The 18757-nt window shown below is 41.4% G+C and overlaps 1 protein-coding gene across 3 annotated transcripts; it reads right to left on the bottom strand.

Moving 5' to 3' along the window:
* Nucleotides 1-7437: 7437 nt before the first annotated feature.
* cyp27c1 (cytochrome P450, family 27, subfamily C, polypeptide 1) lies at nt 7438-17949 on the bottom strand. 3 transcript variants are annotated; one of them, XR_003983945.1, is made up of 11 exons: nt 17378-17668; nt 16267-16457; nt 15762-15961; nt 15152-15361; nt 13241-13404; nt 11031-11197; nt 10678-10756; nt 10256-10459; nt 9316-9468; nt 9033-9081; nt 7438-8035 (listed from the first exon to the last, which is right to left on the bottom strand). XR_003983945.1 is itself a non-coding variant. In XM_030415540.1 (9 exons), exons 1-9 carry the CDS (start codon nt 17666-17668, stop codon nt 9349-9351), a joined length of 1626 nt encoding a protein of 541 aa, XP_030271400.1. In that variant the 3' UTR covers nt 8301-9348. The 3 variants fall into 3 exon arrangements, 1 of the variants encoding a protein (XP_030271400.1); XR_003983944.1 differs by having other exon boundaries at nt 9033-9468; nt 17378-17949; XM_030415540.1 differs by lacking the exon at nt 7438-8035 and having other exon boundaries at nt 8301-9468.
* Between the last annotated feature and the right edge of the window lie 808 nt (nt 17950-18757).

The following is an 18757-nucleotide window of genomic DNA, read 5'->3' as shown; positions in this document are numbered from 1 at the left end:
TAAAATCAGACAATCACTTTTCCTGTTTTAGGTCCGCTAGGATTACCAAAATTATTTCTATTAGCTAAATGCCAGAATAATGAGAGAAGGATTTTTTAAACAATTTTTTATTACTTTCTTCAAAGTTAGAAGTTTACATACATTTCATTAGTATTTGGTACCATTGCCTTTAAACTGTATGACTTGGGTCAAACGTTTTGGATATCCTTCTACAAGCTTCTCACAATAGTTGGCAGGAATTTTGGCCCATTCCTCCTGACAGAACTGGTGTAACTGAGCCAAGTTTGTAGGCCGCCTTGCTCGCACATGCCTTTTCAGCTCTGCCTATAAATTTTCGATAGGATTGAGATCAGGGCTTTGTGATGACCACTGCAAAACATTGACTTTGTTATCCTTAAGCCACTTTGTAACCAGTTTGGCAGTATGCTTCGGGTCACTGTCCATTTGGAAGACCCATTTGCGCTCAAGCTTTAACTTCCTGGCTGATGTCTTGAGATGTTGCTTTAGTATTTCCACATAATGTTCTTTCCTCATGATGCCATCTATTTTGTGAAGTGCACCAGTCCGTCCTGCAGCAAAACAACCCCACAACATGATGCTGTCACCCCCGTATTTCACAGTTGAGATGGTGTTCTCAGGCTTGCAAGCTTCCCCCTTTTTCCTCCAAACGTAACGATGGTCATTATGGCCAAACAGTTCGATTTTAGTTCTGTCAGACCACAGGACACGTCTCCAAAAAATAAGGTCTTTGTCCCTGTGCGCATTTGCAAACTGTAATCTGGCTTTTTTATGTTTCTTTTGGAGTAATGGCTTCTTCCTGGCAGAGTGGCCTTTCAGCACATGTCGGTACAGTACTTGTTTCATTGTGGATAATGACACACTCTTACCAGCTTCAGCCAGCATCTTCACAAGGTCTTTTGCTTTTGTTCTTGGGTTGATATGCACATTTCTGACCAAAGCACGTTCATCTCTGGGACACAGAACCCGTCTCCTTCCTGAGCGGTATGATGGCTGGACATTCCCATGGTGTTTATACTTGCATATAATTGTTTGAACAGATGAACGTGGCACCTTCAGGCATCTGGAAATTGCACCCAAGGATGAACCAGACTTGTGCAAGTCCACAATTCTCTTCCTGATATCTTGGCTGATTTCTTTTGACTTTCCCATGATGTTACACAAAGAAGCAGTGTGCTTCAGGTGTGCCTTAAAATCCACAGGTGTGTCTCTAATTAACCCAAATGTTGTCAATAAACAATAAAATCAGAATCTTCCAAAGACATGACATTATCATCTGGGCTTTCCCAAATTGTTTAAAGGCATAGAAATCTTACTGTATGTAAACTTCTGACTTAAGTAATAAAAAATTGTCTAAAAAAAATCCTTCTCTCATTATTCTGGCATTTTGCAAATAGAAATAATTTTGGTAATCCTAACAGACCTAAAACAGGAAAAGTGATTGTCTGATTTCATGTCAGACAGTGAGAAAAAAAAGCATATGTGTCTTTTTATATAGTATATGTAAACTTCTGGTTTCAACTGTTTATAAATACATACACATACACGTACACACTTATATACTTCTGATTTGTGGACACAAAGATCTTGACAAAGACAACACAGGCAATGTTAAAATAATAATTAGTTAATTTTTATTGTTTCCCAGTTTCACTGGAACTACAGTAAAAAGGTACAGAAAGACGAAAGAGATACAGATTGTAGGAGAAGTATACGGGCCTCACAGGGGGCACCATAGATATAAATGTAGGGGACTATCACTGCTTGATAATCAAGGTCATTAATCACTGGCGATTAATTTTACACTCGTAGATGGGGCACTACCTCCGTTGTTTGATTTACTGGAATAGGCCGGAGGGAACTATTCCAAACATCTAACTGTACAAGTTTGACTTGGACGGTTAGAGTATCAATTTCAAATCAATTTATTCAATCTCAATATTCTGAAGCAGTGACTTCTTTGCACGTATCCATCGGTTCTCCACATTAAAATTAAGTTCCAGACAAAGACAAAAGATTATATATGTTTATTGACTAAATAATTAGGGGTAACATAAATGAACTGACAATTTTAGACTGATAACAGAAAAGGTAAAGAATGTAATAAGCAAAGTAATAAAGTTATGTGACCGTCGGCAGATGGTAAAGTTAAAGGGTCGGGTTTATATATATTAAATATTACGGGAGTAATTTTTAATACTAATCTCAATTCTCCTAAGTTCATAAGATAGAAGTCAGAACTTTAGACAGAAGTCAGAACTTTGACACCACTCATTCAACTTCTTCTGGATCAGGCGGTGATACTTTAACGGTATATTAAAGACTTGGATAAAAGTAAAGCACTTAAAGTAGTTATTCAATTCGCTTTCTTAGAGCTTGTTGCAAAAATAAAAGTAAAGATTACTTTAAAAATAAAAATAAGAATAAAAAGCAAAGAAGTGAAGAGAAGAGAGAAGGAGAAGCAGAGAGGAGAAAAGTGTAGTGACAGAAAGAAGTGACCGAAGTCATGACCGAAGTCAGGACCCAAGGAGATGTGCAGAGCATCTTTTCTACTTTTATGAGCTCCAGCAGGCAGACTGAAAACAGGGGTGGGGCTGGCTGACAATACTCCTTCTGTGTTCGGAGTTTTGACCCACAACGCTTTAATTTAACTAAACTATTGTTTTAATGTTTCAAAATCGTGTTTTAACTTCCCAAAAACTTTACCATCTTAAAGGTCGAATTTTTGTCTTCGTTAAAAGATGTAACATGGTTATGATCCATAATGAAAGAATTAAAAACATGATTAAGGCATAAAACCATAGTATACAACATAAACAATAAAGCATACAATACACAGTAGGACCAAGGACTTATACATATTCCTTGTAGTTCTATCTTAATAAATCATATCAGACATTTAACTGGTAAATAACAAAAGCATTACACACAAAGAGGATCATGATATGCAAGTCTGTGCCCATCACAAAGGTGGGGGCTGGTTTCTTTCAAACCCCAAATTCATTAAGTAATAAACTTAATTTGGGCTTGACAATAACATGGGAAGGATCTATTGTATGGCCTTCTTAGGCTATTTGGGAATCTGATAAAATTAAGAAGATGAAATTGTAGTTAATAGTTATTCAGAACATACTGAAATGTGGATGAGTATAGGGAATGCAGCAAAGACTGAAATGTCACAGACAGGGTCATAAAAACGGGTTGGCCTGAGAGGGGGGGGGACTGGGTCATCTTTACCCCAACCAACATCTACCCCCACTTCCTGTCATCTGATGTGAAGAGAGAGAGGACTCTATTGTGCTTAGTCAAACAGATAGGCTTTGTTTGTTAAAGCGAAACTCTCGCCAAAAAGCAACCAAGGCTTTATTTGGGACTGAATATGAGTCAAACCTTCGTGTGAAAGCATAATTATGACGAAAGAGGCACTTTTAAGATTTACCGTAGTTTCGGTTTTGGGCACGTTAATTTTGAACGGGAGTGCATGGGGCAAGACATGCTAGCATCAAAATCGCTATTTTTAGAACACTAAAAAGGCTCGACACAACATGAAACTTTGCTCGTAGCATCACTAGGGTCTCTAGTCATGAACAAGAGCATTTAGAACATTGTTTGTGTACACAGAGTTTATGAAAAAGGTTTTTGAACTACTCACGTTAGCTGCTGCGCTCCTGCGCGTCGCCGTCATGCCAGACAAAAAGTGTTGATCCCCGAGTGCGACCTGACAGGCAGGAGAGTAATGGTGAACCGCTCCTCAAGCGTGCCTGTCAGGTTGCACTCGGGGATTGACACTTTTTGCCTCTGTGTACACAAACAATGTTCTCAATGCTCTTGTTCATGAGTCTTATAGTGTTAGTAACTGTGACTAGCTGTAAGACTCTTTGGAGTCACAACCTTCAGATTATTTTGAATAATACATTTGTGTATTTATCACGTTTGCATCGTAATACCTAAATAATTTCCATTTCGTTATTGGGTCTGAAGTAGGCTTTATGAGGCCTCTTGTAGGACTCTTGAGGGATTCTTGTCTTCCCTGTTTGACAGTTAAATCGGTAGTTAGATCTGTCTTTAGCTTGTAACTTTTAAATTCTTTCATCAGTACTTTGCTCATTTTATTTATCTGATATGAGCTTTTAATTTGAATTAAAAAGTGGAGTTTGGGCGCGCAGGTGGTCGAGTGGTTTGAGCGCATGCCATATGTGCAGCCGACCCCGGTTTGATTCCAGCCGGAGGTCCTTTGCTGCATGTCACATCCCCCTCTCTCTCCCGTATTTCCTATCTGTCTACTGCTTAATAAAGGTGTCTATGCCAGAAAAAATCTTAAAAAAAAGTGGAGTTTGTTTGGTTGAATAACTTGAGGTTTGATTTAAACCGCAGTCGTCTAAGTTTTAAAGGGTCTAAGAGCTAATGTGTTAAAACAGAAGCTTAAGTATTTAATCTAATTGTAAAGCTACTTGGATACTAGTTAACAGTCTAATTATTTGACTTGCATACACAAAGCATATAAAAAAAAAAATTCCAAATATTTTTGAAAGAAAACTGAAGTTTTAATTAAATTTGGATTAAATTATCGAATGTGTGAATGTGCAATTTAATTATTTGATTTACCTGTATAATGAGACACATCAATTTACTATCTTAGGTTTTGCAGTATTACAAATTTTCCTAATACAATTGATCAACTCAGTCTTTGGGATTTCATCCTATTAAAGCTGAAAAGATCACAATTCCATTTACCAAGTCAGAACATGCGAGGGTTTTATAGCTCTTTTTGACATGCGAGATTGTCGCTTGATGAATTTGCTGACTTTCTGATTAAATGTTATTCTTAATTAGATAGACTTTTCATCAACTATGACATTTGAGAGTCCCCTTTAGATTGGACTCTATATCTTTTAAGTGAGCACTGGTATCATGAGTACCACCAGGCTTTGCTTCGAAAAGGTTATACTTCAAACCATTTCATCTAAGTCTCTGTCAGAGGAATCTTACGAGTAGTAAGCAATTGAAAGAGAGAGTCAAGAGGAGGGGCTTTTTAGCTCTGCCCACTGATATACCCCCACTTGTTAGAGCAGGATTTGGCTCAGTGGTGGTTTGACCACTGAGGGAGTAACTTCTAAGCTGTGGAATTCACAGCAGTTGAGTTCACTTTTCACTCAACAGCAACTTCTGAGCGACGGCGGCCAGAAGTGATCTCTTTTTCACAGACAGTTTTCCAGTGCTTCAGAAAACTTTCAATCAGCATAAGTATTTCATTCTTTTACTTCGGATTTCACAATTTAAACTGAACGAGGGATTTCTTCACCTCTTTTACATAGTCTAAACTTTTTCTTTTAACCCGCAGTAAGCATTTCTTCCATTTACTTCGGATTTCACATTTTAAACTGATAGGGGGATTCCTTCACCCCTTTTTCACGGTCCAAACTTTTTCTTTTAACCAGCTACAAGCATTGCTTTTCTTTACTGGTATTTTCGCAATATGGACTTGAGAAAGGTATTTCTTCACCTTTACACAGTCAAAATACACTGTCTTCTTGACAGGATTGTTGCCACGGCAACCGATCTTGGTACTACACTACACGGAGTAATACCTTAACGAACAACCTCTCACTGTAAAACACAGCTGTCTTCTATTTAGCTAGCTACTCTAAATTAGAAAACACAAAGGTCTGTGCCCACTACGCACCCCTGTCAAACGCGCAGCAGGTGGCAGTGTAACTACAGGAGCGAGACATCGATGCTGTCGACGCGCAGCCACCGACTCCGCCCAACCGATTCAAAGTCAAGTGTACGGTGACACTTGTGCATGCAAATAGGTCACAGATCTGGAACACGCAGCAGCCGGACAAAAGAATAACGCGCGGTGGCTCTAAACGGCCTTTCAACTCACAGATCTGATTACAACGCAGAATCTGGGTACATTACTTTCAACATAAGTGATGCTGGAAAGCTCTCTTATCGCTCATAAATCTTGTTATAATGCAGCATTTGTACACATTCATTGTATCTTAAGCAACGCTTAAAGCTCAGCGAAATTTTATGTTCATGCACAATTTAAGGTGTGTGCAGTCAAGAATATAATATAAAGTTAAGTGTCACACAATTCACTTGGTGGACATTCAGATGATATTTAAACAGCTTGGATTTTGATTATTACAACCAATGTTTGTCTTGTAGTTAATTTAATGCAGAGAACCGTGATTTTGGGGTGGCCTCACACAGGGCGCAAAAAGATATGTGTAGGAGAAGTATACGGGCCTCACATGGATGGCACCATAGATATAAATGTAGGGGACTATCACTGCTTGATAATCAAGGTCTTTAATCACTGGCGATTAATTTTATACTCGTAGATGGGGCACCACCTCCGTTGTTTGATTTACTGGAATAGGCCAGAGGGAACTATTCCAAACATCTAACTGTACAAGTTTGACTTGGACGGTAAGAGTATCAATTTCAAATCAATTTATTCAATCTCAATATTCTGAAGCAGTGACTTCTTTGCACGTATCCATCGGTTCTCCACATTAAAATTAAGTTCCAGACAAAGACAAAAGATTATATATGTTTATTGACTAAATAATTAGGGGTAACATAAATGAACTGACAATTTTAGACGAACACCAGATAACAGAAAAGGTAAAGAATGTAATCAGCAAAGTAATAAAGTTATGTGACCGTCAGCAGATGGTAAAATTAAAGGGTTGGGTTTATGTATATTAAATATTACGGGAGTAATTTTTAATACTAACGAGACCCTAATCTCAATTCTCCTAAGTTCATAAGATAGAAGTCAGAACTTTAGACAGAAGTCAGATCCTTGACACCACTCATTCTCACGTATGTGGATCCAGCTGTATGAAGACGTTCAGCCCGTTTTGTCTGGGCGTCAGGAGGCTCTGAAGCTTGGTCTCTTTGAGAGTTCTGGGTTGGATCACGGCACGGCACGTCAGTCCGATAGCCAGAGGGAAGGCCGGTACTCTGTTGAGGAACTCTTGGTCTGGAGGCCCAGCGGGTTTCCTGCCTTGGGAGCGCTGGGGGCGGAGTCGATCTCGGCTGGGAGCACACAAAGTCTCTTTTGTTGGAGACTCCTTGCACGGCTTCTGAGGCAGACGTTGGACTGCAACGTTCTTCATCAGATGATCACAGTCTTGAAAAAGACTTTTTCTTGATGTTTCAAGGTGGTTCTCAAGTTCTGATCCTTTCACCAATTCAACTTCTTCTGGATCAGGTGGTGTTACTTTAACAATATATCAAAATCAAATCAAAAATCAAAGAAAGAAAAGAATTTGTTCTATTAAAGACTTGGATAAAAGTAAAGCACTTAAAGTAGTTATTCAATTCGCTTTCTTAGAGCTTGTTGCAAAAATAAAAGTAAAGATTACTTTAAAAATAAAAATAAGAATAAAAATCAAAGAAGAGAAGAGAGAAGGAGAAGCAGAGAGGAGAGAAGTGTAGTGACAGAAAGAAGTGACCGAAGTCATGACCGAAGTCAGGATGGGCTTGACAATAACATGGGAAAGATCTATTGTGTGGCCTTCTTAGGCTATTTGGAAATCTGATAAAATTACGAAGATGAAATTGTAGTTAATTGTTTTTCAGAACATACTGAAATGTGGATGAGTATAGGGAATGCAGCAAAGGGGGGGGGGGGGACTGGGTCATCTTTACCCCAACCAACATCTCCCCCCACTTCCTGCTTCCTGTCATCTGATGTGAAGAGAGAGAGGACTCTCTTGTGCTTAGTCGTTAAATTAGTAAGAGAAGGTCTCCGGTGATCTGTTTATAGCAAGAGAGCAACACATCGTCCTACTCTATAGAGAGAAGAGGATTCGTGCTGGACATCGTTTGGCCTGAGGAAGAAGGGGTTCATCTTCTTTGTGAGGGGGGAGAAGAAGCGAATATTCAGTCAAACAGATAGGCTTTGTTTGTTAAGTTAATCTTGTCTTGTGGTTGAGAGGTGAGCAGTCAGAGGACAGGGAAGCAGAGCCTCGTGATGGAGACATAAGGGCTGGTGTTCCTACAAGATAAATACAAAGATATAAAATGTTTCCATTTTCCTCTAAGGAAACCAGTGTGATTCTTCATTATGACACAGTCCAACAACTTGTCTCTTCCCCCTTTCACAAACTGTTCCGTTACATACGTTATCTATCTCAATAAAATCATAATGTAACCAATGTCCTGACAATACTCCACACAAACAGCATATAATCCAAACACTCAAGACATTTTTTGGATCCAAATATATCGTGCGTAAAACATAAAAAAAAATGCAAAGGGTGTTCGGCTTCATATTTTTCAAAAAGCTTTTGTTCATAGAATTACATGTTTACATTTTAAAATATTATTGAACAGTTCCAGGGGTATATAATACATGAATTAAAACATGGAATGTCGCTTCAGTGGTTCAAGCAACATTACAGAGAAATTGGCATTTTGTGTGATTTGGCCTAGGATTGTACTTACACAGACATAATGTAGGTGCTGACCAAAACTCATTACACATTCTCAATGTTATTTGTACTTCAAGACATTGTATCTTGAAGTAAAACATGAAACGCTGTGATCCTACTCTCTCACTGAAGTGCACAAACAAGTGATGGGGGGCAGAGTGGCTGTGACAGAGAAACCACTAACCCTGTTACAAGACACTGTGCCATTGAAATGATTTGGAGGCTGTGATTTATGTAAAAAAAAAAAAATAGTTACATAATGTTTAAATGTTCTTCCTCGGTCGGAATAAAAACATTGTGATGCCACTAAATTTTGGTTTGCAACACAGTCTTAAAATAAAGCTCATTATATACATACTGGACCTCTTAAAAACAGCTCATTTTCAATACATTCATAGTTGCCCCTCAACATTCTTAGTGACTTACTCTCGCAAACATAGGGAGGAAACAGTTTGATTATGTATTAATGTGTGTGCACACACACATCATTACATACATGCATGCACATAATATGAAAATAATACATTTTGAGTACAAAGATTATAGTTCCATTCCACTTACTGTTATGAATAGATGTCAGGAGTACCAGTCCAGACTGTAGTGGTTTTCACTAAGTACAAACGATAAAGACATACAAAGACAGCCTTGATCTTTACATTATCAACCCAGTACTATTTTTGTGTCCTCCTTACTAACGGGAGAAGGTGAGACACATTTCTTGCCTGAGTAAAACTTCAGCATCAGCTTAATATCAACAGTCTAACAGTCACAGGTGTTCTAAAAGCAGTGTATTTCTAAAAAATAAAAGAAAAAACGATAATGAATCAGCGCTTTAGACACATACAGTACAGTGGTCCTTGTGGAGAGGAGTCAGTGTCTAAGTTTCCCTGTCGATGAACTGCAGGTGGATGGGGGCAGCAGGGCAGAGCAGGCCGTGGGTTTTGGCCTTGACATCATCAGTGAGAGGAGACATGCCGATGTGGAACTTTTGAATGAGCTGTGGAGCAAAACCACAGAGAGGTCAATCAGATTGTTGGACTCATGTTTACAGCAAGTACAACATATAAACTAAAGATCTCATGGGGCACATCTGGGAACTGGTGCTTCCTCATGGGTTGGGACATTCAGAAATATTCAGTGACTGTGAGCTATGTGATTTAGGAGAAGGAGAAAGTGAGTCCCATGTTTTTGCACTTTACACACAATGGCTCTTAGGTACTCTACACCCTCAGACTAGAATATAAGACACTTATGACTAATTTTTATCTTGTGCTGCAACCAGCACTCCCTTGAACACAGGAGTTTTAATCTCAATGGAACCTATTCTGGTGAAATACATACATAATACAAATTGATTTTGAGAGATGATGACAACAATTGTAATGATAGCCTACTTTAGGTTTGCCAAGTTTGTCTCCAAAGCATTAAAAATACAAACTTGAAAGGTAACTCCACCATATTTTATTTGTGGCTCCAGAGAAAGCTGCATGCAATTTGCATTGTGGATAATATAGCTGCCAGGTTTTGAAAAGCAGTCTACTGGTCCAGCATTACACTCAGATAGGCAACACATTTTGAAAAGCAGTCTACAGATCGAGTTTCGAAACTCCTTTAACAATGTTGGACTCAACAAGGACAGTTTAAAAACCAAACGATCAAAATCAAACCAGAACCGCACATAGCCTTTTTTAATCCATACATTCTTCTTTCTTTTTGAAACGTGGCACCTACACTACCCACAATGCTTTGTTTGAAGACAACTTTTAAATGTTCCTGTAGCCTACCCTTGTGAGAAGGAGATGCATCTCTAACTCTGCTATTCTCTTTCCAATGCAGCTTCTGATGCCGTAGCCAAAGGGAAGTGAGCCAAAGTTGTCGACACGATCTGTGGTATGTTTCCTTATCCAGCGCTCCGGTTGGAAGTCTAAAGCATCAGGGAAGTTCTCTTCCTCCAAAGATGTGGAGTAGTGACACAGGGCCAACTGAGTCTAACAGAGGGAATAAACAGAAAAAAAAAATGTGAGCTGGGTCATGAAAACAGCTGGACCATTTGTGTCATGCATCTGTACGAGAGATGAGTAATGCAGGATCACGTTACATCTTGCTCCACTGTAATTATTTTTGGCTAACGCTAATGGTCATGCTTTCTCTTAAGCACATGCACACACTGGAAGGCTCGCATCTATTATGTCTTCATCAGTCTTACCCCTTTGGGGATGAAGTATCCGCCCACCACCAAGTCATCCTGGGTAATCCGTCCGTTGCCTGGGAGAACTGGAAAAAGCCTGCTCCCAGGGAGGGGCGCACAAAGACTGTTATTCAACAGAACTATACATTAAACCATTACAAAGTTTCCATATTAGATTACTGGACAAAGAGAAGCAACACACTGAGAAGGATTATGAACAAATTAATAAATACTCATGTGAACACGTACAACAAAGGTGACCCCTAATTTTAAAAGTCTGTTGCCGAATTGTTTCCAACATGACGAGGGACAGCAAATACGCAAACCTTCAAAAAACAATAGAAGAGTTTAAAAATTCATGCAGCCTGTACCTCAGAGTCTCTTTGACCAACCCTCTGATGAGAGGCAGACGAGGTACGTCATCGGCTGTCGCCACTGCTCCAGGTCCCAGAGTCTTCGTCACTTCTGTAAAGATTTGCTGCTGTATGTGAGGGTGTTGCGCTAACAGATAGCTGGCCCACGAAAGAGTGAAGGATGTCTAGGAGAACAGAAAAGGGTATTTTAAAAAAATGATGTCCAGTATACTACTATTGTCCATTAGCTCATCTATTAAATCTGTTTTGTAACAGGTTTGACTGCAATACTAGCTGATACAAGAGTGGCTGTGATGTTGCGTAAGGGTTAGGAAACAGTGAGGGGCTTTGAGGGAGAGGGGGCCAATTCCACGTGCTGAGCAGACAAACACTCGAGTCCACTCGACCAGCTGCACTCCCGGCCCTTTATTCCAAAAAGCACTGAGGTGAGCCACACATTTGGGAGCAGTGCAGTGTGCAGTTTCCATCAGATGTAACTAGCATACACAGAATAAAAAACAATCCAATTAATTATTTTTTTAAATCACAGAAATCAAATGGAATTTTAGGTCATTTCTCCCTCCCTCCATTTTTCAAATTTCCCATATATATCATTACTCAAGCTTCTCCCACACATGTTGTGCCATCCTGATCATTTTCATTTCCTCTTTCCGTTACTGCAACCAGCCCACGCTCTCATTACAGTTATCTCCCTGTTCTCAATTGTCCCAACTCTTCCCACTTCTGACTCGCACGTCACTGACATTTCAATTTCAATGATGTGGGCGGATGAGAAAAAATGATATGAAAATCATCTTTCCCGTACTGACACCCTGTTTTTACCGTACGCTTAGGTACCCACACCCACATCTCACTTCTCTTCCTGGCATCCTGTCTCTTTCCATCCAGCCCTCTTACCCCTGCTCTTCCTCCTGCATTGTCATCACCCTCTTCCCATCTAACCAACTTTCACCTAATTGACCCCAGCTGGGACAGATGCTGGCAACACCTCAGACAAAGGAGGAATCATATGACACAAGCTCATCCAAACACAGCTCTTGAAGGCTTAGGCCTCTCCCCGCTATCGGCCCACATCTTCTCTGCATTTTACTAACAACCATCGTACTCCCAACGCCCGCACCCCCCCCCCCCCCCCCCAATCTTCGCTGTTTCACGACAGCGTCCCCCTTCCACGAGCGTACCCCCTTTATTCTCCCCCTCGTCTCACCTCTGCCCAGTCTGTGCTATAACTCTGGCTGTGGCTAACGTGTCTTGACAGCTCTTGTGTGTGCTGAGTAAAGGCAAATGCACCAAGGGGTCAGGTAATGGCTCAGCTAAGTCCACCCCCTGTCGAGACGTGGCCGTTGCAACAAGTTCAACAAAAACACACACACCCTTTCATCCTGTAGCACCCAGCTCAGAACAAAACACTCTGCAGACGCAATTCTCATTAATCTGACAGTACCCCAAACAAATTAGGCAGTGCACTGAGTGCACACACAGATGCAAATACACATACATATGTACCAGATGAGTCTGACAGAGTTGAAAAAAATCATTCTTATGGGTAAAAAACATGATCTTTTTGGTCTCAAAGTTTTATTAAATATACCTTTAATTGTCTGATGTCACACCTTCACTCCTTCCCAGTGTTTTCCCATTTCTGTAATTTTCATTCTGCCAATTAAAAAAAAGGCATAAAACTTTCCCAGAAATGATACTTCACTGACATGAAAACAACAGCCTTAATCATAAGCCAGTGCCATCTAATTAAGTTCTGATGTGGCAACACGTGAACACACAACACAGATGTCTCGCAGAGGAGAAAAAAAAAAGAAGACAAAAGCCCCCCTGTGTAAATCTAACAGACAGAGACAAATGACAAGAAACTAAATCCGAGCGAGAACAAGTTTGTCAGTGGGACACCGAGTAACCCCCCGATTCACTGCTCTGACCTGACGCTGGCACAGCTACACAGGCACAAATATGGCGCCAGAAACCCAACCCTTGAAACTCAACACTGACTCACACACACAAAGACAGAGGCACACACATGCACCTCCCAACCCCTCCACCTCCGGCTAAAGCCACACTCACTGCATCTCTACACTCCTCGAATCCCTCTCTGCACATGTCCTTTAAGGCTTCTGCATAAAACACACACACACACACACACACACACACACACACACACACAGAGAGACACACAGAGAGACACACAGACACACCGTGTCGACCCCCGCCAGTAGCATCTCTGTTACGTTGGCGTAGATCTCCTCTACGCTCATCTCCCTGGTAATGAGCATGTGTGTGAGCAGCCCTCCCTGCACCTCCTGTCCCCGCTCCAGCTGGGACTTGATCTCCGCAAGCCTCTTATCAACGTGAATGCGGCCTGCGATCGGACAAAGATGGAGAAGGTGGGATGAAAAGGAAAGAGGGGGAGTGGGGAGGTGAGGGATGGTAGTGAAGGAAATGAAAGGGAGGAAAGAACAAGTTATATAACAGAGGAACCCCACACTGCCACAGCCCCCATGGTCCAGCAATGAAGATTTACATGCAAATCCACATTCCTTTCTATTAATGCCAGGCTATTTTTTCTAAAACATTTTGAAAAAGGTTTGCAGACCTAAACTTTTACTTATTTGTATATCACAAAGCACCACAGAAACAGTATTATCCAATGTGTTTACAACAAGGACACGATCTAGTACAGGTCTAACATGAGGACAAAAAAGGATGAATAAACTTCATTAAGATTTAAAGCCGTCGTGGTCCCTGGAAAATGGAAATCTTACAGGGGCATTACATTTCTCCTCACCCTGTGAAAATATTTGTATAACGTCTTCTCTGGCTCTGGAGAAGCTTTGTCAAGTCTGAAAAGATAACTCCTGATGTTGGCTTTAGTTATATCGGCTTCTGCTTGGAGACTACAATTACTTAACAAAGACTCCACAGCATCAAGTGTTTTTGGACCTTGGTGTCAGAATACATCATCGTCCTCTGCCAAGACTTACATTTTTTTAATCTTTCCTTTGCCTCCAGCTTTTTGGAGGTGCAGCACTAAATTGCTGGGAGACCCTTTTTGTTATGGAAGTACTCAGGGTAATGTAGGAAGACAGTTCACTGAAACAACAATATGTAAAACTCGGCCACTTGTTGATTTCATACTAAAAACAAACGGGGTACCATATCAAAAGAGTAACCACTAACTGCTTCCAACTGTAGCGGTCATAGACTATAATCACAGGGCCGTCCTGATCCTCTGACTTCACATCAGGGATGTTGTACTGCTGTGTTCCTGGTTGCAAGTCCTATAAAAGTAGGAGGTCTGACAAGTTGTTCTAATTTCGCCGCTTTCTGGTTGATCAGCAACTGAAAATACGATGGGTGGTTAAAATCCTGAAGTACATCTGGCCATATTTCAAGGTTAAACAACATATTTTATAGCATGATAGCTAGCATTAGCATTCAGCCACTTCCTAGCTAACGTTACTGTTTGATACATGTCACACGATATGAGGGGAAAGGCGTATGTTAGTTCTGAAATATCAAACATATATTCTGGACACATGTATTTAAACCTAAAGGTGTAAACTGAAATTGAGATATAATTAAAACGGAAATGTAAGCTAGGAAGTGGTTGAATACTAACGTTAGCTAACGGGTACTTTCCATCATCTCCTCAGTTGACTTGAAATTTGGAGCACAGCAGCATAACATTATCCTATCACAGGAAAACGGTCTATTAGCTAGTTAGCTCATTTTGGAATTCATCTAGCGGCCAAAACTGGGCATGTTGGTGTTAGCACAGGAGCTTTAGTATGCAAGTTAGATTCCAGAGATAGCCCTACAGCACAATACATAGACATCATAACCTCAAAACTGTCACTTCTAACCAGTCCGTTGGTAATTTTAGTTAATGTTTGATTGTTTTCAATGTTGTTCAAGAAGTATAAAAACTAGTAACACAGCTATTATGAAGGCTTATTTATCCATCACAAGTTAAGTATGATAGAAGCCAAAGAAAAGAGGTGGGTCTTTAGCTGTACAACTCAATAGAGGGGGCAGATCTGATGTATGGGGGCAGTTTGTTCCACGGACTGGGGTACCGTGAGCTTTATAATCTTTCGACCACTCACTGAATTTGAAGAGGCCGTCCCAGGAGAGACAGAACTCCTCCCATGGTTTGGGGATGACAGGTCGGAGCCACTTGGGGATCGCCCCGGCGTACATGGTCGTCTTGAAGGAGCTGAACATGAGGTGCAGTGCACTGATGTAGTCTTGGGTTTCCTGGGGAATGTGGTTTTCCAAACAGCCTAGTCGGCACTCATACAAAATGGCCGCCACACCTGTGAAGATGAACACGATGAAGAGGAAGAGGGAGAGGGAGTTTAATGTAACTTTTCTGTGTAGTCGGAAAGCAGTGAAAAGGATTCCTGTCCCATCACTGGATACATCAATAGTATGTACTTTTGCGCATTAGCGCCGTGGCAGCTTGAGCAGTTGGTAATTGTCAGGACGTGATGAGCATCATCATGTGGAAAGCCTACATTTTAGAAGATTGAAAAGTACTTTCCTTATTCCTGTCAACTTTCTCTCTGCTATTACTTCTTCGCCAGCATCTCATTCTCTCCGACAGCCTCACTGACCTCCTTCCCCCCCCTCCTATCTATTTCTACTACATCTGCACTCTTCTTTTAAAATCCATCCTGCAAACTTTGAATTGTTTCACAGACAGCGTTTACCAACCTTCCATGGCGTATTTGAAGAAGAGGTCATTCACATTGAAGACAGTCGCGCCATCAGAGTGCTCGGTGCGTAGGATGCTAATTCTCTTTATCAGGTCGTCTACCACCTCGTTCACGTCATCGGAGAAGACCGCGACGTCACGCGGGCGCATGATGAGCTGCCTGAGCACGCTGCGCATCTTCAACCACTCCTCTCCCTCTCTGGAAAAAACAGGAGATGGGAGACAAGGTGAACCTCTGGCATTCTTGTGAACTGTCTTGTATTAACACATTCACAGACATAGCAGTGAATCTGTTAAGAACTGCTGCCAGAAGTTTATAGATACAAGAGCAGCGTTTCGAGGAGTATAGAGCATGCACACAAGACGTGTGCTGACCCTGGAAATGTATCCCACAGAAGCTTTGTGCTGTGCCCATCTGAACATACGGTAACTGAAGTGATAACCCTGTCAACTCTCAAGTCAATAATGCTTGTCCAGACTCAAAGATTAAAAAGGGGGACTCACGCTGAGATGAGTCCGGTGGAACGGCCTCTCATGTCTCTGTACTCCTTCCAGGACTCCATGTTGGCTCTCTGAGGGGCCACACCCTCGGCCCTGAGGACTTCCGCCACCAGATCACGGTCAGCAACCGACACCACCATCTGGGGCCCGAAACGGGATTTGAAAATTTTGCCATACATCTGCCTGTGCTTCATCTATAGAGGCAGAAGGGACATCAGTAGATTAGTTCTCGTACCCGTTTCTTGTTTGACTATGTTCACCTTATGAGGCAACAGTGTGACTTTTTCACCTTAAATAACCCCTTCAAAATCAATTTCATGGTACAGTGTCTCGTAACAGGGTGAATGCTGTCTCTGTCTCAGCCACTTGTTTCTGCACTGTCACTTAAGTAGGATCACAGCGTTACAGACAAGTTTTCAGCAAATCACACAACATTGTTATGACGTAATGAGTTTTGTTTAAAGTCAGCACTGACATTACTTCTGAAGAGCTGCTACAGACCTGGTCAGCTTTTATGCCTTAACCAAACACATAGTGTTGGTTAAGTAAAAGTGGATTATCTATATTTGAATGGAAAATGGTGCTGTTCAAACAGCCGTTACCAAATAAACCCCTGTTGAGGAGAATGCTGATGTGTCATCTGCATTTGATCTGATCTTGTCCTCTGTCCTGACTTCTCAAGAACTCAAGTCACACAAAAATGTGTTAATAGGACACTTTACAATCTTATCACTTAGATTATTTCCAGATTAAATTAAGAAATATCTCCAATGCTAATGTAAAACATGTACAATCAAATACAAGGTATGTGTGTACTCCACTTTTAAAAATCAGTACAATGGCTTGGAAATAAAGAATATTCACACACATTAAAGAAATAAATGAAGATGTGTGATGATATAATGTCTCATAAATTTCTGTCAAGTCTCCAGACGAGATCAGCAACACAACCCATCGGAGGGTAATGACACTGGTACCCTAACCCTGCGGCCAAACGCCTGGTGCGCTTTTACGCAACGGTCTGTGCCATTTTACGCATAGGTGGCGAATTTGGCAGACTCTTTGCCACTAGTTGGAAACAAAGACATTTTTTCAAGTTGGAGGCCTTCGTTACCTGAATTTCGTGAATTCTGCTGAACCCGTCTCTCCAGAAGAACTCGATAATGTTGGATAAGTTGCTAGGTCCAGGCATCTCCTTCAGTGTCTTGATTGTGGTTTTCTCGCCGACATTCGCCGGCGTGATCAGTCTCTTGGCCATGGTTTCTTCTCCTGCCGCGGAGATTCCCAAAGCCTCGCTGGCTGCTGACTTGTGTAAGGCGCGTACAATGGAGAACAGCTGCCTGTTTGGCCGGTCGCCTTGAAAATTCTTCCAACATGCTGTCGTAAATTTATTCAGGATTGCCATTGTGTAGATACCTATCGGGTTTTCTTTTTTCCCGAGAGTAAAAAGCGGTGTTTGATGATTGAGTCTCCCGCAAAGTCGACGGGCAGCAGAGTTCACATCTGCAAAATGCACGTTCCTGGCACGTGCAAAAACGCAGTCCTCCGTGTGTGGTAATGTAATGTCAGCTGGGATTGTGTTGTGGAGCGCTTTTTAAATAGTTGCTTGTACAACCTCAGAAGTGGATGAGGATTGGATGTTCGCCTCAAAAGAAGGGAGGGATAACTCTGTATTCGGTTGTGGGCGTTTCCCCCTTCACACACACACACACACACACACACACAAGCTGCGGGATCCATCCTGTCGTTGCAAAAGGAGTGGATCACAACGTGCCAAAACGCAGTTACATCACACCAGTTAATCAGCCTGAGAAAGAGACACACACACACACATTGAATTAACCTTAAAGGACCAGTGTTTCAAGACATTTAATCTGGATCAAAATTATCCGGATTTGGAAATCCCATTTTTGGCTATCCAGGATCAGGTAATCTGTCTTAGCCTACTTTTATGCCGGTTTTTCAGCGAAACATTGGATTGGATCACCTTGATCCAGATACAGTTTTCAAGATTACCAAATCCGGATTACCAGTGCTCTAAACCAATCGATCTGATGGCATATTAGGAGACAGACCCTATCGACTCCTACCATGGCTGATGACTCATTTCCTTGCAGCAACCACACCTGCGCAGCCACGCTTCAACACTGCTAATTGCAAAACAAGATGTGCAATTGAGAGTTTAAATTGGAGTTCTGAAGAGACGCTTTGCATGCCTTAACTACTTGTGAGTGGAGCCACAGGGAGCATGCAACATAATACTTGCGTGTATTGTCCTGCACAACATCGCTACCGGGCGCAATGTCCCTCTCTGTGATGATGTTTATGATGCACCTGAGCCTGTTGAAGAACCAGACCAACCTCTGGCGTTCTGTCAGAATGAGGGACTGACTGGACGTGTAGTCAGGGATGCAATTGTTAGCTCAGTGGCTCAGTGGGTAGAGCTGAGGACTAGTTAACCGGAAGGTTGCTGGTTCGAGCCAGGGACTCGAGC

This window comes from Sparus aurata, chromosome 4, assembly GCF_900880675.1.
Source record: "Sparus aurata chromosome 4, fSpaAur1.1, whole genome shotgun sequence".
NCBI classification, from domain to species: Eukaryota; Metazoa; Chordata; class Actinopteri; order Spariformes; family Sparidae; genus Sparus; species Sparus aurata.
This window is presented reverse-complemented; position numbering and strand designations above follow the sequence as displayed.